General features: G+C 46.6%; 1 protein-coding gene across 2 annotated transcripts in view; it reads left to right on the forward strand.

The window, feature by feature from the left end:
• The window catches only part of Dpys (dihydropyrimidinase), a 66868-nt gene that overhangs the window by 43558 nt on the left and 1395 nt on the right, over positions 1-21915 (forward strand). For both annotated transcript variants that reach the window (XM_041637633.1, XM_041637634.1), the window contains exons 8-9: positions 13795-14002; positions 21312-21471. In XM_041637633.1, the coding sequence (XP_041493567.1) occupies positions 13795-14002; positions 21312-21437 (334 nt within the window). In that variant the 3' untranslated portion in view covers positions 21438-21471. The remainder of the gene's footprint in view (positions 1-13794; positions 14003-21311; positions 21472-21915) is intronic.

Raw genomic sequence — 21915 nt, forward strand, 5'->3', positions numbered from 1 at the left:
AAATGGTTGGTCCACAAAGTAAAGGGCGAAGTGCTAAGGCCTGACTCTGCTTTTTACACCCAAGTTGGAAAAACAGGATCTGCAAAGAGGTTGTAGCTTCCGTTTTTTACCCCAACACCTGTTTTGTTTCTTTTTAAAGTTTTCTGAATTTCTCTTCATTCAAGACTGGAAAAATGAGGTGAAGGATAACCATGATGGTTCCATAAGAATCCCCAGGCATTGTATATTAGTTAACTTTTGGACAGAAACAAGGGAGAAAGGGTTTGGTTTGATTCATGGTTTCAGAGTCATCAAGGTGAGGAAGGCAAGGCCAAGCAGCCCAGCTCACAGCAGCAATGTGGGTCAGGAGCAGACAGCAGAGAGCAAGAACCAGGGGCCAAGCTATAACCTTGAAAGACCGGGCCCCTGCCAACTACTTCTCTAACCTGAGAAGAGAAAAGGCAATGGCTGCCAGTAGAGGGGAGAAGAAGGCAGATGAAAGGCGTCGACAATCACCCTTCCCTCATACTCCAGGGTCCAGGCCCTGAACGGCTCACTGCCCTAAGCTCTGCTCTACCTTCTCTCAGGTTTTACTCATTGATTAATTGATCAGAAAAGTAGCTAGCAGGTCGCTGTGTTGCACAACCATAGTTCAGTTATTTAGGAGGCTGGTCGCAGGAGAAGTTTGAGCAACTGGGCAACATGGTCTGAGACCCCATTTCCAAAAACCAAAAGCAACGGCCAAGACTGTGGTTCTGTGGTAGAGCATATTGTCCCAGGTTCAATCCCCAGAATGGCCAATAAATAATAAATAAATATCCCCAAACAAGTGCATTGAATACAGATGTGAAAAAAATATAGCACAGATGCCAGGAGCTTAGGGAATAGGGCACAAATGAAGGTTCAAAACTTCATACGTGTAGTAGGAATAAGGATACATACTGGGGACATAATAGAAACATTTGTCAATCTGTCTTTTGAGCTGTGATTTCTGCCTGTGCACGTCAACCAAGCCAGACCCACAGAAACTGAGCCTGGGTTCCCTGGAGCTAGGAAGTAGAGGCCAATCAGACTTCCTTTACCCTTCCTTTAGGGTAAAACAGATACGTTTAGACTCAAGTCTGCATCTATTTTGCTGTTCTAATACTTGGTCCTCAAAATATTGTCTCATACTCAAGACACAGGAACACAGACATGGGCCTGCTTTCTGTGACTCAAGGTCATTGGATATAGACTCGTTCATTCTGGGTAAACATTCAAGCTGACCCTTCAGTTCCCAACTCTCCTCACCTATAAGCTGAGATTCTTGATCCAAGGTCAGGGCCTCCTCCCTGTGTTCCTGGGCAACAGACTGCATGTCTGTCCTTGATCATAAAAGTTCACTTGGCTGGTACACGGCACAGATCCCTGCCAATCCGCCAGGGTGCCTGGACCCCAGCCCAGAGCACATCGGGCTGGCAGCATGGATTCTCTGGACACCAGAAGGCAGTTGACTTTCCAGTTTGAAAGGCTTTGTGTGCCCACAGAACACCTACTCCCCATCTTCCCTGAGAGACTGAGGACTGCACACACCAGAGAGCGCTAGGAAGGGGTCGGGGCTGGGCAGGTCTGTTTTGCAACTGAGTCATGTCAAACCTGTTGCCTGGTTTCCTTTGTCTAACTTGATGTCTCTTTGGTGGGGAGGCAAACATATTGATACTTTATGTTGTGATTATGTTGCCTGAAAGAGATTTTTCCCTTGGTTCACCAGGCCTGCCTTTAGGACTGTAACTGGGCTTGCAGAACCTCCTTGGACTGGGTGTACGGTTTTCCATCTGTCTAGAGCACACAGAAAGTTCCTTCTGGGGCAGGGCGTCATTGCCCCTCTCAGGGCTAAGTGTGGCACTTATGCAGGGGGTGGTCGCCCGTGTTCCTCTGCCTGTCATCTGATGCTGATACCTTTGCAAGAGCGGAGGCTGTGGCTCTGTGGTAAAACATTTGCCTCAGATGCGTGATAATGTCTCAGGTTCAATCCCCAATAGAGCCAAATATATATACTCAAGGGTATTGAGTACAGATGTGAATAAAATACAATACAGACTCCAGGAGCTTAGGAACTAGGGCACAGATGAAGGTGCAAAAACTCCATACAGGTAGTAGGAGTCTACGATACCTAGAGGCCACACAATGGAAACATTTCTCAATCTCTGTCTTTTGAATTGCAGTTCCCTCCTGCCCTGTGAATCCTTCCCTCTAAATGTTTTTCTATATTTGTAATGCTCTTTGTCTCGCCAGCCTTGGAAAGGTGGCTTCTTTGCCATTAGATTTTCTCTCCGCCTGACCCCTCGTCTCCTCCCTGATTTCTTTCTCAACAGGAAATATCCTGACTTTGCTCTCAGCTCAACTCTCCTGCCAAGCACTTCAGGGAAACTAAGCTTCCAAAGGAAAAACAATGGAAAGACAATTTATCCATATTTTTTTAAGTGGAGTATTTTGGTACAAAAGATTACTGAATTCCACATGTCAAAGGAAAAGACACTAGTGGTAGTTACATATAAACATACATTTATTGTATACTTACTATGTGTAAGGAATTCCTGAGCACATGGGGACATAACGATAAGGTATTGTGTGTGTTACCAAAAAGGGTGTGCGTTACTGGGGCAGGCAAGATGCAAATGTAGGAAAAGACAAATAATATTTCAAAAGGGACATTGGCACCAGTCCCATTAGTACATGAGATGGGGAAGAGGTGAAGACTGGTGGGTGGGGTCCAGATGACAATCCTGAGCTGGGTTCACCTGCAGTGGCTCCAGAGAAGGCCAAGGGTGCTGGCTCAAGAGCATCCTTGAGGGCGACTCTAGAGGGCGACTCTAGGTTTGCAAAGAGAGGGCAGGCAATCTTCTGCGATGAAGTCAGGGTCAAGGAGAGCAGGAAAGGTTAGCTCACGGTCCTAAAGACACCGCGGGGGGGTGAGGGACAGCTGGCAAGGAAGTAAAACGAGGATCTACAAGGCTTTTTTTTTTCTGCACTCTTTTTTTTTTATTGAGAAAAAAAATTTCCACCTCCTCCCAGTCTCCCACTCCTCCCCCCTCCCCCCACTCCTCTCCCCCTCCCTCTCAAGTCTGAAGAGCAGTCAGGGTTCCCTGCCCTGTGGAAAGTCCAAAGTCCTCCCCACTCCATCCTGGTCTAGGAAGGTGAACAACCAAACTGGCTAGGCTCCCACAAAGCCAGAACATGAAGTAGGATCAAAACCCAGTGCCATTGTCCTTGGCTTCTCAGCAGCCCTCATTGTCCGCCATATTCAGAGAGTCCGGTTTTATCCCCTGCTTTTTCAGTCCCAGTCCAGCTGACCTTGGTGAGCTCCCAATAGATTAGCCCCACTGTCTCCGTGGGTGGGTGCACCCCTCTTGGTCCTGACTTCCTTGCTCATCTTCTCCCTCCTTCTGTTCCTCATTGGGACTTTGGGAGCTCAGTCCAGGGCTCCAGTGTGGGTCTCTGTCTCTATCTCCATCCATCACCAGATGAAGGTTCTATGGTGATATGCAAAATATTCATCAGTATGGCTATAGGATAGGATCATTTCAGGTTCCCTATCTTCAGCTGTCCCAGGAACTAACTGGGGACCTCACCTTGGGCACCTGGAAGCCCCTCTAGGTCCAAGTCTCTTCCCAACCCTAAGATGGCTCCCTTAATTAAGATTCTACAAGGCTTTGAAGGTTGAGTTAACTATAGAAGAATGTCTGGGTTGCAGCTCAAGCAACTATGTTGTCAAGCCATAGTTGGAGTTGATCTACAACCTTTATGGAGTTACTTTCCCAGAGCAGTGGTGAATTAGCACAGCCAAAGCAATTTATGGAGAAAAGAGTTTATTTGGGCTTACGGTTCCAGAGGAGTAAGAGTCCATCAGGGTGGGAGGCAGGGCAGCAAGGAGCAGGTGCTGTGAGACCAAAGCATGAACCGACCCCTTGCAGGTTAAGGTTTCTGTTTACAGTTAAGAGGGTTAGGATTAAGTTCCCATTGGTCCCCTGCAGGTTAAAGTCTCAGTTTGTAGTTAGAGAACAAATTCTTGTCTGTCCAGTGCTAAGCCCTTGCAAGTAAAGGTTTCTATCCGTAATTAAGAATAAGTTCCTGTTTCTTAGATTGGATATAAACTGCAAAACATGTTTTCCAACTTAAACTGGTTCTTCTTCCTTCCTCTCATTGTATTTTTCTAATGATGTAACAATTCATTCTCTTACGCCTGAAAAACACTTTTTCTCTCCCATGAAGAGACCTCAAAACGCCAGCAGGGGCTGTCCTCTAAAATCCCAACTTAGGGACTGGTCAGTCCCAGGTGCACCCCAAAACAGCTAGCTTTAATTGGACAATTGAGAATTTGGGTTGGTTGTTTCTTTTTGTTTTGTTTTCTGCAATTTAACACAAGTTTAACACAAGTCCACCCTGGGCAACCTAGTGAGAGTGTCTCAAAATACAGCAGAAGAAGGGCTAGGGAATGGTCCAGGGTTGGATGTTTATATAACATGCAGGAGGCTCCTGGCTCAATCACTGGTAGCCAATAAACAAACATCCTCAGAAGCCGTGGAAAGGAGGTTGAGAAAAAGGAATTGATTTTAGAGATTTTTTTTTTCCTGGCCAGGAAACTCCAAGAAATGGATGAAGCAGTGGAAGTGGAGTTAAAGAGAGGGGGCAGTTGTTAATCCCACCGATGGACGATAAGACCATTACCACAGTTTAAAGCTAAATTTGAAGCAAGCTGTATTTAAATACTGGCTAGATTCTGGCCAGGTCTATACTCAGGTTCCTGGGAAATGACCCAGAATCAAGTATGGCAAGGGCTTAAGGAGGAACACCCATAACTCATTGCATTTCCAGGCAGGTCCAATGGGGGCAAGCATGCATCCTGCCTGTGAAACTCCGCCCACATGTGATCAAGCACATCAGGTGCAGATGGGTCAAACAAACCTGTTCAGAAAAGTGAAAACATGAAGCTTATTATCTCCCATAAACAAAAGCCTCCAGCAACGTAGGAACCGTAGTCTAATGCAGGAGGCTTGCAGGTCAGAGGCAACATTGTTTCCGGGACCTCTTAGGCATAGTAATTAAAACTTAAAGTGTAACTTTGGCTCCCACACAGTGATGCTTGTTTGTGACCCATGATTAAGTAAATGCCAGGTGAGAGTAATAGATGCCACTCAAAATCAAGGGGCAGGTTTTTAACTTGGGACCTAATTGGGCCAGTGAGAAACCTCCCTTGGGCAAGTTACTCCCCTGACCTTGGTAAAATGTAGATTTTTCTCTTTGATAAAATGCTGAGGCTACTGTAAGGATAGCACCAACTTTTGGTGAGGGTTGCAAGGAAATAATGCCTTCAATATGGTGTGCAGTATAACAGAAGCATTAATGTAGTCATTGTTGCCAATACAATAAGGACAGCACAAGAGGTTCAGAAGCTCGCAGGAAGATACCAAAAGTAACAGACCCAGAATGCGGAATCCTACAGCAAATAAAGCTTAGAAGAATCAACATTCAGCCCAGGGCCCAGCGTGGCTGTCAATCACAGCTCCTTTCCTGTCCTTGCACTGCCAGGTCGGTCAGGTGCTATTTTGACCACAGTGTCACCAGAATGTGGCCTGGGTGCTGCATTGTGCCAAGCCATTAAATAGTGTGGGGTGATCCAAGTATATTTTAGAAACCCTCGATTCTCAGGCACTCAGCCAGACAGCACGAATGTGGCCTCGGGGAAGATGATCTAGACACTTCTCTGTGACGATCCTCTCTGAGTGCGTGGTGACGAGCACCTCTTACGATTTCCACAGTTTTGCTATTTTAAAGCTGAATTTTCGGGTTATCTCCACTGTATAAACTAAAGGCAGACCGGTTCTAGCAACCAGCACACTCCCACTACAGCACAATCTCTGACTTTCCTTTGATTTTTCTTGCTTCTTTTATATGTAAAAATTATTACCTTTCAACTGCAAATTGCTTTCGTTTGAGCACTGATGAAGCTGACACCTCAGGTTTATTAGTCACCAGGGTTGGGTTTTTTTTTCTTGTAAAGAAATGTCTATTCGCCCCTATTGTTACTGTTTCTTTGGGTGACATAATGCTATTTGTCTGTTTAAGGGTTCTATCACCTTTCTGGCAAGCTCTCCGAGCTCCTTTTGAGAAGTAAAGTGGTTCTTGGAAAGCATTCTGGGTAAACCGTGAAGTGCCACATGCCTGGTACTATTATTGAAATGCTGATCTTGTTCATTAACCCACACTGGAATCCTGTTTCTAGCAGAGAAATGTTTGTTAATTCAGGAACAGTCTGACTAGACCGTCAGCTGCCTGGGCCAGGGATTGTCATCCGGCTCACCCACAGCACCCAGCACAGTGCCTGGCACGGAGCAGGTGGGCCATAAGTACGCGGATGAGAGAATGCTGCCAGGGGCACCCATAAACAGTTAAGGATTACCTACATCCTTTCACCAATGCAAAGTTTGTTTTCTTTTTTCCTTCCTTCCTTCCTTCCTTCCTTCCTTCCTTCCATTCCTTCTGAAAGAACTGGAATCAGCACAAGGCACCCCAAGACTAAGTTCTCCACACAAAGATTTATTTGCCCCAGAGGGAAGGGGCAGGGATAAGAGACAAAGACAGGAGATAGAGGACTAAGGAGAAAGGGAGGGGAACAAGGAGGTAGGCCTCCCTAGGGCCAAAGGACTGCCTCAGGATAGAAAGGAGACCGATGTGGCCGCAGGCAAATGGCAGTTTATAAAAGTGAAAGGGGACGTTAGGATGAGGTGGTTAATTTTGATTGGACAGATTAATTAGGGTAGTCAAAAGGAGACTTTAATACTTTGAAAGCCTCAGGGGTAGAAAGTTGCCAAATAAGGAACTAGACCTTGGTGGCTAGCTGTAGGAATGTGCTCTGACGGTTTTGGGTTGTTTGTTTGTTTTACTTTGCTAAAAAGCAAGGAAGAGGGAACAGGGAAGGGCAAGGCCTGTGGGAAGTGTTTGTTGTGCTCAGGCCTGCTAGAGCCCCGCCCTCTTCCGTTCCTTGAACCGAGAGGTGAGTGCAGCCATGAAGACAGAGTTGCAGGCCACAGCTATGGAGCAGTTATCCGAGAATCCTCAGTCTGCAAACCCCAAGTCTAAGAAACTAGTTCCTCTGTGGTAACATTGCAGGTCTAGTTAGCAATCTAACCTCATTTATTTGAGAAATGAGAGACAAGAAAGGTTTAAAGATGCAGGAGTAGCATTCGGTGATTTGATAAAAGACTCCAAGTATCGCTTTGTTTTCAATTTACCAGCATCTAATTCCCCGAATAGACGGCAAACCCGCCCTTCCTCCTATGCCCCGCCTATCACTTGTCTGCTACTTATAAGAACACTATGTGAGCAAGATCTGAAGGAAAGCAGGCAAAGGAGTACATGAGCATGCTTATGGCGTAGTTACTACATCTCAGGTGGCTTCCAGATAAGTGTGCACAGCCTGCAGTGAGCAGCTCTGAGCAAGCCGCCCTCACTGCCGAGGGGCAGTCTTCAAAGAGCCCAGGGTCTACCCTTGTCATGCACCACTTGACTCTTGCGTGGTTACAGTGGCTTGCTCCAGGTCAGAGCTGCCTGCTGCCATCTTCAGTCACTGCAGCTGGAATCACTGAGACCCTCGCTCATCAGGTCTGTGATGTCTCCTTGTGGAGGGAGGAGATCCAGGGACTTCTGTAAAATTCTCCCTAGGTGGTTGTGTGGGGGAATGGGGCTTGCTGCCAAGCCTGACAATCTATGCAATTCCCAGGACCCACCAACGTTGTTTTTAAAGAGATCCTGTGGGTCCCCTTCCCACTGAAGTTTTTAAGCCTCGATGGGCATGATAAGAATTTTGCCATCACACGATTACTGGGAGATTAAATGAGATGAAGCTTTAAGTCTACTTTAAACGTATTACCAATCTAAACTGGACAGTGACTTGGAACTCTGCAGCTACTCAGTAGATGACAAACAACGTAACCTCATGGAAATGCTGCCCAAACATTGCCGGAAAGGGACAGAGAGATCAGGTTCAGAACTTGGAGCTGTGTTACAGAGACCATAGTCTCTCTCCACGCCGTTATCTGCCTCTTTTTGCTGCAAACCCTCGGTGGCTTTCCTCCAGTTCTTTGACTTTCTGGTTATTTGCCTGTTTGTGCCTGTTCCAGTCCCTTTGCCAGTGTTCCTCTGCCATCAATTATGCTCACTAGCTTTTTTCTTGTCCCCTGTGGTGAGGGAGGAGGAAAAATAGGTCATCTGCGTCCATCAAAAAGAAAAAAAAAAAAGAGTGAATTTTGAACGCCTCAGCTATTTCTTGCTCTATCTTCTCTTTTCCATTTCCTCCAAGGAGAGCTTAGTGGTTTGCCACAGTTCCCTTCTGATCTCACGATTCAGAGCTAGCCCTGTGTATAACAGGCACGTAGCCCATAGGGTACCCGGGAAAGGAACGGCATAGTTTAGTCCAGTTGACCCCGTGTAAGAAACTAATCCTTTCCCACTCAGACTGTGCCTGGGGATATGTCAGGAGATGTCACCTCATCAAAGGCAAAGCAGATCCCCGGAAAGTCACAGGATTCTAGGGCCAAGCCCACATGCCGCCCCAGAAGGCTGTTCCAACCCTCACTGACTGGCCGTGCCAGAAGATGAGCCTTCCAAAACTTAATAAGCATCCCTCATCTCTAAGCACTTACCTGCTCAGTATTCAAAGGCCGTGCTGCCTCCTATTCTGCTAGGTTGGCTGGCTCACGTTCAATTCCTGTTTCTTCACAACACTCAATTATTTTTAGCTTCCCATTTTCTGAAAGCTGGTGATTAAAATATGCAGTATTTATGTTAAGTGGCAACACAGAAATTGGCCAATAACTTACTTTTATATAAATGAGGATGCATGCAAGGGCCTTCTAGATGCTCAGTGCTGTGTGAGGTACACGGGGTGAAGGACATGGTCCCTACCCCACCCCAAGGTCAGACATTAGACACAATTGATGCTGTCATGATCTATACCACTATCCGTGGCCTTTATTGAAGCCAAGAGCCAAAGAACAAGGGACAGGATCCATTTATTCCTCTAAGTCAGTGTTTGGCAGCATTTTAAGGAATCAACACTAAATGTTTTGTCATCATTGAGGACCAGTCAAGCTCCAAGCAATTGTCCGTCTTAGATTAACAATGTGGTTGAAGCAATGCCCATCTTCCTTTCTGTGGGAAGCTGGTATGGAAGTCTGAACGGAGGAAGATTGATTTTGCAGAGAGCAGCAACTTTGCTTAATAATGACAATGATCTTGAAGTCGCACCAGTTAACATTTTCAGAGATGTGCCTCCTTGGCTCCCCATTTCTGTAACATGTCACCTCCATGAAGCTGACAGAGGAGGTAGTTGGAACCCAGGACTCATCCGCTATGGTAACACTGAGAATGCATGAGCAATTCCAGCCAAGGAAATTTTACTAGCATCTCAAGTCCTTTGATACCACACAGAAAACAGACGGAGAAGCACCACGAAGGATGAAGAGAAAAAGTGAGTTCCTATTTATTTTCTGAGGGTGAAGGATGTTTGCAGCAACCGTACCCTTTTTGTGGGGCTCCCCATAATCCTTGAAGGGCAGTTGCTCCCAGCTTCTGAAGCCTCACAAGATCCTGTCGTAACTCATCTCTGTCCTGCAGCTACATGAGCGTAGGCTGAGTACCACGGGTGAGGTATTAATCCTTTTTATACCTCAGCCTCCTTCTGTAGGAGGACTCATAACTGCATCTCCCTCCTAGACGATGGAAAAGATTTAACAATGAGCTATTACTGGTTTATGTTGCGTGTACAAGGTATCTTAACAGGGAGAAATGGGGCACGTTTTTAAAGACGCCATTAACAGCGCTGTGCTGGTCCCATCAACTTTCTTTTTGTGTTTTGTTTTTCCTGTCGCTCACATAGGAACCCACTCATGCTACGGATAAGATGAAGGAGTCAAGATACAATAGAATGCCTAGACAAGTCACTTTTGGGGGGTCAGGAAGACCCACATTTCTCTAAGGAAAGTCCCTTTCTCTCCGTCTCCCTCTTGGGATGCTCGTGGGCGGGGCTGCTGCCTGGGCTGGCTTTGCTTTGGTGATCTCATCTACAAGAGCAGGCAGCCAGGCTGGCTGGTTGCTAGAAAGCCTTTAGAAAAGGACACGATGCTTTTCCGCAGCTGTGATGTGAGTGGCATCAACAAGCTATTGACCGAGTCAGAAAGCAACTTGACGCTAGCTTCGAGGCCTCTGGTCTTCTGTGGGCAGCATCACCCTTAGCTAGTGTAACCATAACTGGGGTCCCATAGACAGAGGGGCCACCCGCTCCAGAGTGAGACCCGCCTGCGACTCTGGTGATACAGGCTCAGGATGAGCTTGACTCAGGTCAACGTCACCCTGGTCAGCGACCAGAAAAACAGCTAAAGAGGAGACAACAACCCGGGGGCCCAGTTCACTGCAGGGGAAGAGGGGTGTTAATCACTGAGCAGCAGACAGCTAGTGGTGGCCAGTGGTGAGGCGGAAGGATGTGAACAAGATCCTCTGCATGCTTGTGAGACCAGAAAAATCCCTGGTGGTGCATCTCGCCATTCTCCAGCCTTAAGTGGAAGAAGAGTCTGGCCCACACTCACATCTGCCCTCTAGGTGGATTTGTCTTTGATCCTTTTCTCCATTCGGGCTGCTTGCACTCTGCCTCACAAACATCTGTGCAAATCCACAGTGTTTTTTCCTGCCCATCTGTACCACTGAAATCTCTAATAATTAATATCCTATCTTCAGGTTAATGATTTTTGTTGTTGTTCGTTTGTTTGAACAAACAACCGGGGGGGGGGGGATGAGATATTTGTTCTGGTCTTATTCCTTACAGTAATGGCTTCCACTGGTATCCATTTTGTTGTGAGCAACAGTATTTTGTTCTACTTTGTGACTGAATAATATTCCATTGTGCATATAGACTGGGTCTTTTGGACCATTTCAGCTGTGGGCAAGCCCTGTGGCTCAGTCTATGACTCGGCTGTTATGAATTGTGCTACAATAAATATGACTTGCATTGCTTGTTAACTGAATGATCCTCCTCAGGCCACACTGGCTGTTGGTCTTTGACGATAGTACCACCAGATGTGCTCACTGATGTAAAGATACAGTGTGTGGAAGGCCAAGGGGAACCCAGAGGTCGGGTCACTGCTTTGAAAGGAGGAGTCCAGGCTCTCATGGGGCAGCCTATAGCAGGGTGTGGTCTTGTGTGGGGTTGTGCCCTCTCAATGCTTCTGTTTCTCTTATTACTGGGAAAGAAGACCTCCCCTTCCATCTCTGGGTACCATGACTGAGAGTCTCACCAGATTCTTTCCAGGGAAGAACAGAGGTTCCTTACAGGAACACCAGCGTTCTGACCTTAGAAGATGGGAGAAGACTGCTCAGGGCAGCACCGCCATGCTCACCCCCACCCCACCCCTGGGACCGTGGGTGGGTCCTACCTAAGAGCAGACTATGCTGCAAAGACACAGCAGGTTTCCTCTGCTGTCTCCCAGACTGCTGACCCTCACAAGTACCTATTGACTGAGTCTCTTGTAGTCAAAGCCAGAACATGAGTGTGGCTTCCTTTGTCCTTGTTTCGTCATTGCCCACTTGGCCATAGCTAGCAAACCTACCAGATTGACGCTGAGATTCTAAGTCTGGCCTTGATCCGCACGCCAGCAGCAGGCTCTTTTGGAAACTCATAAAAGCCGAGGGCTGTCACATGACAGCGAAGCAGAGACGCAGGGGTGTGTTTGGAGAAGGACAGTACCTTGTCCGTGTGCATTGACGACAGCCATAGATGGGGTTAAAGGGACCATGCACAGCCCTCATCTCTGCCCCAGGCTTCGTGCAGGATCAGCTTGCGGATGACCTCAGACTTGACATTCAAGAACCTCAGATTCACACGTTTGAGATGGCTGTGAAAGGAGGGTTTGTCATGATCCCAGAGGCCAAAATAAGTGCCACCCCCACCTTTTGTCGAGGTATTTTATCTCAGCAGCAAGAAAGTAGCTAAGACGATAGGGCTCTACAAACAGAATGTTCTCCAGCAGGAACGTGTTTCCTAACCCCTGCAGTGTCTCTGGGTATTGAACTTTGTGAGCCTCGGGCAACTTCCTTAACAGCTTCACATCAGAATCACCACAGGAGGAGTGGAGAGCTAAGACTCGGCTTCTGCTACAGCTGCTAATACTGTTACAGCCGAGGACTGCTGGTGTCGACGAATCCCTGCTTCTCCTGAGTGGCTCAGATGCTACAAGGGTGATAGCTATCACAAGTTTACTTATTTATTGCCAATGGACACGGACCACTGGCCGCAACTGCTAGGCACTCAACAGAACTCCCGGACTGTGTCTTTACTTCCGGTTTAACACCATGTTCTGGTTCCAGAACACAGTCATGTCACCAAGGTTAAGAAATAAAAGTGACCTGAAGAAGCAGGAGGCAAATCGTGCGATCCCTTTGTTTGGCCATTTTATATTTATGAAGCACCTACTACGTGATGAGCGTCAAACAACCTGCTCTATGACTCACAGTGTGCACCCACTAGGAAAGGAGTCTGTCCAAGAGACCCTGATCCTACTCTTAAATTAGGGCTGGGTTGTGGTGGGTGCCGGCTCAGCATATGTGAGGCCATGGGCTCCATCCTCATAACTTGAAGAAATAAAAATGAAGCAAAATAAAACTCAAAGAATTTGAGGCTACAAGGAAAATACAGTAGCTTTTGCCAGAGCTCTGGTTGGGTTCTGGGATCTACAATTCTTGTCGTTCATTCAGAACAGCCGTAGCTACTCAGGGGATCTAGTGTGACATTGGTTTACATGGTTGTATTGCGTGATAATTAAAGCAGGGCCATCAACTGCCCCTGTGCCAACATGGGCAGAAGGCAGAGTTTTCGGGGGCAGGGAATAGAAGCGAAGAGGGCATTCGGGGTAAGGAGCAGAAAGTGCAGAGATGCAGATGTGTGAACACTCCTCAGAACCGCAGAATTCCAGTTCCGGCTGGAAGGAGAAGCCGAGTGCGGATGACACCCTGTCAGACACCTTTCTTGTGAAAGCGGCAGCAGTTCTTTAAGCTGCGGGTGATAATGCCTATGAGAATTCTATCATCATGTGTTAGTGTGACTGACTGCATTCCTATCGCGCCTTATAATAAAGACTCTATTAGATGTGATCTGATTGTCCCCTTTCTCTGGCTAACCCCGAGGATGAGAAAGATCACAGCAATGACCTTTGTTTGCTGTGGAGCAGAGAAATCCGATTTGTTGTTTTTCCATGTCAACCCCACTTCAAGCCACAGACGCAGTGTAAGAGCCCGAGTTCTCCAGATCCATATCCCTCGTGTTTCCTTTCATAATCGCCCATGTGTACATGTTTTCTTTTTAGAGGTTGTATGAACACCCAGTAGCCTGCTTTCTTTCCTCAGCTGCGCCTGTCAAAGTCGACACTCTGTAGAGCTGAGTGTAGGCCAGCTTGCTCTCTGCATTCAGAATGTCTTGTGATTTAAAAGTAGGGGAAACGTTGTTCTTTGAAATACTTTTTTAAAAGATTCAACATGACAATGTCTTTTCCGGGTCTATCTTCATTTGTCTCGTTAAAGGTGTGTCTCTTGGGTTTTCCTCTTCAAGAACATAATGACTTGGTAACAAAATGTTACTGGTCTGTTCTTTTCTGGAAGCCACTGGCGTGGTGACGAAGCTTTGCCTAGTAGAGTTGCCAAGGGTTCTACTAAATCAGGCCTCTTGTAGCCCTCTGTATTCACCAGATGAGCAGCCGATGACCTGAGTTTGTTCTGGTTTTACCAACGCAGGACGATCTCTGCCAAAACTCACCACCAGGCCGTTAACTTCAACATCTTTGAGGGCATGGTTTGCCACGGGGTTCCCCTGGTGACTATTTCCCGAGGCAGAGTGGTGTATGAAGCAGGTGTTTTCAGTGTCGCAGCGGGAGACGGGAAGTTTATTCCACGCAAACCGTTTGCTGAATACGTCTACAAACGGATCACGCAGCGAGACCAGGTGAGCCCCACCGCAGCGACCAGTGTCGTTAAGCTGCGCTGCCCTGGGTGTCAGGTTTGTTATTTATTGCTCATGATGGTGGCATCATGTCACAGTAGGTTCAACACACTCCTGGGCTGTCAAGATTGGCCAGGGAGCACAGGCACATCCCAGCTTTCAGTGAAAGAGGTCCTAGCTGGATGTTTGCAGATGTGTCCCTTAGGGTTTCCTTTTTTGGGGGGCTAGAGGGGGGAAAGACCTCTTTACCATTGTGACAGTCAGTGTCTTCCAAGAGCCAGGTCACATGCATCAAGGCACTGGGGAGGGGAGTTGTTGGCGATAACCATGAGAGAAAGGAAAAAGGATCTGAGAAACACTGAGAGCCAAGAATGCAATTCAAGAATGGCCCACGAGAGGAAAGAATACAGGAAAGTGAGGGACACATTCTAGATGGCTGTAGTTCAGGGAGGATCTGAGACACCTCTGAGGTTCCCAGATCCAGATGGCACTATCATTGGCTGGGAGCTGCCATGAGAGGCATGGTCTGGTGTCTGCACACCACTGGGGGTCTTACCTCAGCAGTTACGGCTTGAAGAATGGTCCCCCCTTTAGCTGAACATCCACAGGGTGCTTCTCAGGGTGACCACCAAAGGTGGAGTTTGGGGCAGGGAGATCTGGATGGGAATACTCCCTGTTGCCTAACAGTATGGCCAGAGCAAGTCCCTTGTCGTCTTTGGGCTCTGCTTTCTCACCTGGACATTAAACATTTCCACCCTCAAATAAGATTTTTAAATGTCAGAATTAGTAAATGTCAGTCCCGTCTCTTTATTTTCCCATAACTGATTCTGTAACAAAGGCCTACGATCTTTGTAACAACTCAGTGATAAAAAAGAGGCCTTTTTGATTTATCTTGCATTTCATGTTTTGTTTATACAAAATTTTAAATATTTTTAAGTTTCATTAAATGCATTAAAATATTGTAAAAAAAAATAAAAGTTTTGGTGAAAGAATTTAGAATTTTGTATGTTGAGGGTGGGGAGGTAACTGCCCTCTCAGCCTGCGCTGCTAACAGTCTCGCAGCGCTACCCAGCTGGCCCTACTATGAGTGCTTCCGCTCTCCTCTCTCCTCCCAGCAGGCTTCACTGATGCTTGCCCCTTCCCGGGGCCTCCTTGGTGTAACCTTCTGTGAATTTGTTTCCTTCGCAGATTCCCACAGTGCATTACACAAAGTACCTCTGTTTTTCAAACAGTTTCCCAAGGCTTTGCTTAGGTAAACCAGTGCTCTCAAGATACTTTAAATGCCTCCCAAATGCCATAAATCTGTTTTTATCCCCCCCCCCCCCCCCCCCCCCGCCTTTCCATGCTGGGTGACACCTAGGCCTGCCCTTCTGCTGAGCCACACCCTGGCCCTGCATTCTTTGAACGCCGTATCTCAGTCAACAGAGATGATGTTTAAGATGGTGCTGAGCTTGCTGTGGAGCTAATTTAGCAATGTCGGCACTGACAGGTGAGAAGCTGAGAAGCAGTAACCACAGCAACCCCAGGTGTTTCTGCTGGTCTCTGCAGCATGGAGAAGCAATTCCAATGGGTGTCTCAAAGGACTGACTGCGCCCTCACAGGGAGACAAAGGTGGAGGCTTCCCCTCCCTTTAAATATTAGAAAACTGAGCCGGGCAGTGAGGGTGCACACCTTTAATCCCAGCACTAGGGGGGGAGGGAGGCAGGCGGATCTCTGTGAGTTTGAGGCCAGCCTGGTCTACAAGAGCTAGTTCCAGGACAGGCTCCAAAGCTACAGAGAAACCCTGTCTTGAAAAACAAACAAACAAACAAACAAACAAACAAAAAGATTAAAAAACTGAATATTCAAGGAACCAAAAGTCTTGTTCAGTTCTTGGAGAGAAGTCGCAGCTGTCAAAAGCAGCTGATCTCTTAGAGGACCCAAGTTCTGGTCCCAACACTCTCATCACGGGCCTCATGGCCTTCTGCACCTTCAACTCAAGGAATCAGATTCTGTCTTTCTAGCTTCCATGGGCACCTCCACCCATGTGGCATGCGCATAAAGATAAAAATAAATGCCTTTTAAAAATGATAATTGGGGCTTGAGAGACGGCCCAGCAACTAAGAGCACTCTTTCAGAAGACCCTGGTCCAGGGTTTTAGGTCCAACAGCTACATGGTGTCTCATAACCGGCTGTAACTCCAGTTCCAAGGGATCTGATACACTTCACTGGTCTTCCCAGGTACCAGGCATAGTACACAGACATACATATAGGCAAAACATTTATACATGTAAAACATTTTCTTAAAAAAATTAATACAAAATAGAAGACATGAATCTAAAGGAAAGGGAAAGTGATTTTTTTAAATCATTATTTTGGAATATAGGTAACTAATCTTGCCCAGAATGTTTAAAATAAGAAGCTGAGACATTAAAACATACTTAACTCTAGCAGGATAGGAAGAAAATTAAAGAAATGAAAGACAGAAGTAACAGGAACTTAGATGTTTCAGGTTTCCTGAATGAACAGACTATGTGTTATTAATTCCTTACCAAACACACACAAAAAAAAGCTCTTTAATTTCAAGTGGCTTATATCCCTGGAAGTTTTGTGTATTTAGAGTATTACGATTTTCAACAAAATTGAAGGTGCAAGCCTTCCCTAAGCTATTCTCAAAGCCCTTCTTTATCCTCTCTTCAGTATTAAGCAACTGCAGCCTTTTCTGGAGAATACGGTCACATTGCTCTTTATAGAGAGATCAGAACAGCTTCCTGGAGAAATATACGGCTTGTGAATACTGCTGCCAAAGCTTTTAAACTGCCTTGTATCTTTGCAGCGATAAGCATAATTTTCCTTCTAGATAAGAAAAAGCCGAATGGATGACTGGCTCGGTCCTTGAAATGGGTATTTTCCATTTCCAGCAGTACAGTTCGTCAGTGCCTTTCTCAAGGTGGTAGGTAGCGTGAGAAAGTCATTTAACTGGTGTCACCAGCCATAGAGTCCTAGTTCACGGGACTGATGGGGAATAGCAAGCAAAGGTGAGGCTCCTGGAGCTGCCTCTTCAGCCTGTAAGAGACACGTGTGCTCCGCGCTCTGTCCAAGGCCTTGTTCCTGCCAGTCTGAAAGCTCGAAAGCAGACAGAAAGGCACATTTGCATCCCAGGAAGAGGCAAGGGCTGCAGCTGCCATGTTAAGCACTGAGAGAAAAGAAGAGGGCTTGTGGCTGCTGTTTGCCAGACCACTGCTGCAGGAAGGATGCTTTCTCTGAGACCTGAGATGATCCAAACTCTGAAACACCAGGAAATTTCAAATGTCAATCTTAGAGCTAGGAATGCCCAACCAAAATACTTCAAAATATGAAAGATGTCTAGTCTCGCACTTTGAAGGGCATTTCAACCTGAGTTCTTTCATTGCTTTATCTGACCTTTCTGCATCATTCAGCAATAATATTTATTGCTCATCAATTAGGTGTCATAGTTTGATTCTTACGATCCTGGAGATAAGTGCTGGTGCTCCTGTTTTATAGATTAAGAAATTGAGGTTCATTGTAAAGCACATTAATCATTAAGTTTCAACCCTTCTTGGTGCATAAGCCCCGCCTCCTGCCTCTCAGGTGAGTTCTCCATTGTCCCTCTGCAGCATGTAGGTTGTTGACCAGAGACCCCAGCCCCGAAGTAAGAATGTCTGGTTCTGCTGTGCCGTCCTTGGGCATGGTTCAGAGCATGTTTTGAGGATGCTAACATACATATGTCTTCATCATTGAGCCTTCTCTCTTCCATTGAATCCAGGAGCTGCTCACATTGTAGTGACTCACTGGGAACCACTGAGTAGCTCAGTTTAATGTGTCCAAAATGCCCTCTGACCTCATCAGGGGCAGGCTGGACTTCATCCAGAGGCTGCTGTCATTCATTTGGTCTGCTGGAGGTCAGGCCAGTATGCGCTGCCTGGCATTTGGAGTTTCTGTTGTTTTTATGGATATTTGAGTGTCTCGGTTCCCATTGAGGTCTGGGGAGGCTTCTCTCTTGTTGCTGCCGCTTTCAGAAATTCTGGCATCTCCCTCAGTAGAGTCACATTTTCCATCAATTTAATGCTCCTCTTCCCCTGATCAACTAACCAGAAAGCATTTCTGTAATTATGTAGATATAATGATGATTGCGATTAATGTTTATTCATAGTGCTGCGTATAATTCTCATTTTGCCTTTCTATTAACACATCACAATGACAATCATAATTAAATATGATGAACTCAAATTGAACCCTCATCTGCTAAAGTAATCCACCCATATTCTGTCAAGTAAGGGGCTATTTTTGCTGTCTATGTCACTTAGGGCACCTTTCCCCAGAGGTTTACCTTCAAGCTGTCTTATCTGACTGTAGTATGGTTGAGGTGGAAACCACTGGCACTGAATTGTGATAGCCAACTCTTTAGTAGGGTGCCCTGGAGAGGTGGCATGGCCCATGCCAGATGTATCCTCAGGTCCCCGGTGTCTTGAGATGCAACTTGAGAAAGTTGATGAATAATTTTACTTAATGTTGCTCTCATCAGAATAATAAAGAGTTCCCAGAAGTCCAATAACCAAACATCCTCCCTTCATTTCACAAATAGTTGTTGATCATCAGGCCTGACTCACAGTACTAGGATACAGGGACCGGTAAGCCAGCAGTCCCTGATGCCAAAGGGCTCAGCATCCTACCTCTCACAACTCCAGTTCCTAGTGTGCACGTAGATCTTCGTTCATGACCCACTTTTTCCCACCTCTCTGCTGAGGTTTTCCAGCTATTTTTATCAGGGAATCTGGAATGGAAGAGATAAAGGCTTTAGATCAAGTTAAGAGTCATCAAATATAGATTTCAATTCCCAAGTCCAGTGTCACGAAGGGAGTTGTCAGGCAGAAATAAAAGAGGAGTCCTACTGGTCCTTGGAGACCCCAGCCTTCAGAGGTCAAGCTAAGAGAAAACATCCGGGGAGCTGGAGAAAGCTAGACAGTGAAGTGGAGCCAATGAGAACAGGAGTCCCTAATGCAGGAGCCTAAATCCACTGACTACACTCAGCCCAGATCATCTCAGTCCCATCCAGGCCCATGTATTTTATGCTGCACTAAAATCCGCTGAGAATTAGTATACTCATGTCCGTTTAGCTGAAGCCATTGGGATGGAGTCTGCGATCCAGCAGTGTGATCTCTGAACATTGATCCCTGGTCCTGCTGTGTCTGTGGTCTCTAGTATGCTGGCATTTCATCTTTCACATGGAAATTTGGCCTTGCCGATAGAGGAGAGGCCCAAGACTCTGTTTCCTAAGAGTGGTAGGTTGTTTTTCCTCAGAAAACAAATGTTCACCTGGACTTCTGACAAGCGGCGTTGGCTGAGCTGCCGGGCAAGTGTCGTTTTGTCACAGTGGATGTCTTGAGGCTCTGAGATGCTCGTGGAGAAGGATGCCAGGGTCAGAAGACAGTCCAGAATGAGAATGATTTGAGTCTAGTCAGGACAGAGCTTATACAACCCACCTCTAAGGAAAAGACAATAGCAAAAGGTTCAAAGATCTGGGGAGCCTGAGGCTAGACCTTCACTGCTACAGTTCCTGCAAAAGCCTGAGGCTAGACCTTCATTGCCACAGTTCCTGCAAAAGCCTGAGGCTAGACCTTCATTGCCACAGTTCCTGCAAAAGCCTGAGGCTAGACCTTCATTGCCACCGTTCCTGCAAAGCCTGAAGAGTGACTGGTCTGCAGCTAGGACCCAGGGAAGGGATCTTCAGGCGGCAGGGCGGCCTGTAGAACAGCGTTTCTCCAGCTGCTGGTATGACCCCTTGGAACCTCCTCTTTCTACCCATCGTTTGCAGGGAATGGACAAGTTAGTAAATGCCTCTGGGCCTACATCCTCGCTCATGAAAAAGATGCTTTCCTTTGGAACTTCTCACGTTTTTGAGAGATGGATTTTATTCACCATTTTCTTCATGGGCGACAACGTGGGCCCAGAGAATTTACTAGCTTGTCCATTCCCTGCAAACGATGAGTAGAAAGAGGAGGTTCCAGCTTAGACCCAGTCCACTTCACAGCCCCCACTGTGGATCATTACAGCGTTATTAGTTTGAGCCGCCAATGTGCATCCCATAATAATTTGTGTGCTCATGAGTGTCCTGGCCTATTACTGTATTGGCCGAGAACATGTTCCATGCTGGGCACTATCCTACGTGCTTATGTGTAACCCTCCTAACTGGAGTGTAGGACAGCCTTCCCATCATCTAGTGCTAGGGGAGCAGAGGGACTGCGCAGGCCGCCTGACTCCAGAGTCCGTTCTTGTCACCACTGAAACTGACACCTCTTGCTTCATCCATAACGATATGGATCTGTTTGTCAACACTGTGATTTAGTTACTTCTCATGAATTCTTTGGCTTCTAAAGTTCAGGATGCTTTTCAAGCCCTGAATGCATGCCATCTGAGCCTGTTGCCTCATGGGTCACTGCAGCTGTGAGTTCCACAGAAGGCCTGCTATGTGCCACCGCAACCAAGAAAGCAAAGCACACATGCAGATGATTGCACCATGCAGCCAACTACCTGAAGAGCTGCTGGGGAGAAGAAAGCCCTCTGGGGCTATGGGCAACTGGGGTGGGAAAAGGTAGAACAGGCAGTTGGGGCTGGAGAGATGGCTCAGCAGTTAAGAACACTGGCTGCTCTTCCAGAGGACCTGGGTTCAATTCCCAGCGCCAACATGGCAGTTCACAACCATAATTCCAGGGCATGCAAAGCTTCCTTCTTCTGGACTCTGTGGGCAGTGCATGTCTATAGTACACAGACATACTTGCAGGCAACACATGCATACATATAAATAATAAATTTAGAATATTTTATAAATGTATGATAGGTTTTTTTAGAAAGGAAGAAAAGACAGAAAAAGGGCTCTAGGGGGTGGTATGAAGTCACTAGAGTGTGGGACCAGATGGAACGTTTCCTGGCTTTTTTCCCCTAGGAATATTTCTTTTTTGCTGGTGTGTATGGGTGTTTGAATGTGTGTGGACACATATATGTGCTTATGCGTATGTCGTTCATGCTGAGGCCCAAAGTCGACAGCATGTGCCTTCCTCCGTTACTCTCCCATGTTTATTTCATGAGGGAGGGTCTCTCAATTGAACCCAGAACCCATAGATCAGCTAGTCTAGCTGGTCAGCTTGGCCTGGAGAGCCCTTGTCTCTGCCTCCTGAGGGCTGAGGGTAAAAACGTAGGACGCATTATGACAGACCCACACGGTTATTGCTCTCTCAGTTCAAGCAAGAGCTGTGGCTAATGAAATTCAAGTGTGTAAAACCACAAGAGAGACGTGAGATGTGTTCTGTTTCAGACTTGCACACCTACACCCGTGCAGCGTGCACCCTACAAGGGAGACATCGTCACACTGAAATCCAGAGAGCCAGAAGAGGGTGACCCAGCTGGGACCAGGATGCAGGGCTACTCTTCATCCGGCTGATGTGGTCAAGCAAGGACAAAGCAGGCGTTCTGCAGTGAGTATCCGCGTATGATTGTCAGCTTATAAAATAGCAACTGTCTTCTTAGGTCTGTGAAGAGTCCAGAGCTTCAAGGTGGAGGAAACACTGATCAAGGCCTTGATGGCTTAGAACGTTAGGTGGGCAGTGGGACTGACGGGCCTTAAGCTAGCTGTCTCTAGAATATTCCAAAGAAGCCCCAGAGAATCTTCTATAGTGCAAAACCATAGGCGAGTGGCAAGCAGAAAGCCCTGCTTGTTGTACTAAAAGTATGTCCCATGGCCAATATTTAAATACCAACTAGAACTTTATATGGAAAAAAATGAATCTTTGTATTGTAAGTATAGCTAGTTATAGCTTATGATTTAGCATTTATGTAAAATTGAGGAAGTAAGGAAAGTTGCACAACAGTTTTCTGGACATATTTGGTAGCATCAGGGGCTGCTTCTGGAGGAGAGCAGC

The sequence above is a fragment of the Microtus oregoni genome, unplaced genomic scaffold (assembly GCF_018167655.1).
Source record: "Microtus oregoni isolate MIOR12 unplaced genomic scaffold, Mior012 000053F_ref0000044, whole genome shotgun sequence".
Classification (NCBI taxonomy): Eukaryota; Metazoa; Chordata; class Mammalia; order Rodentia; family Cricetidae; genus Microtus; species Microtus oregoni.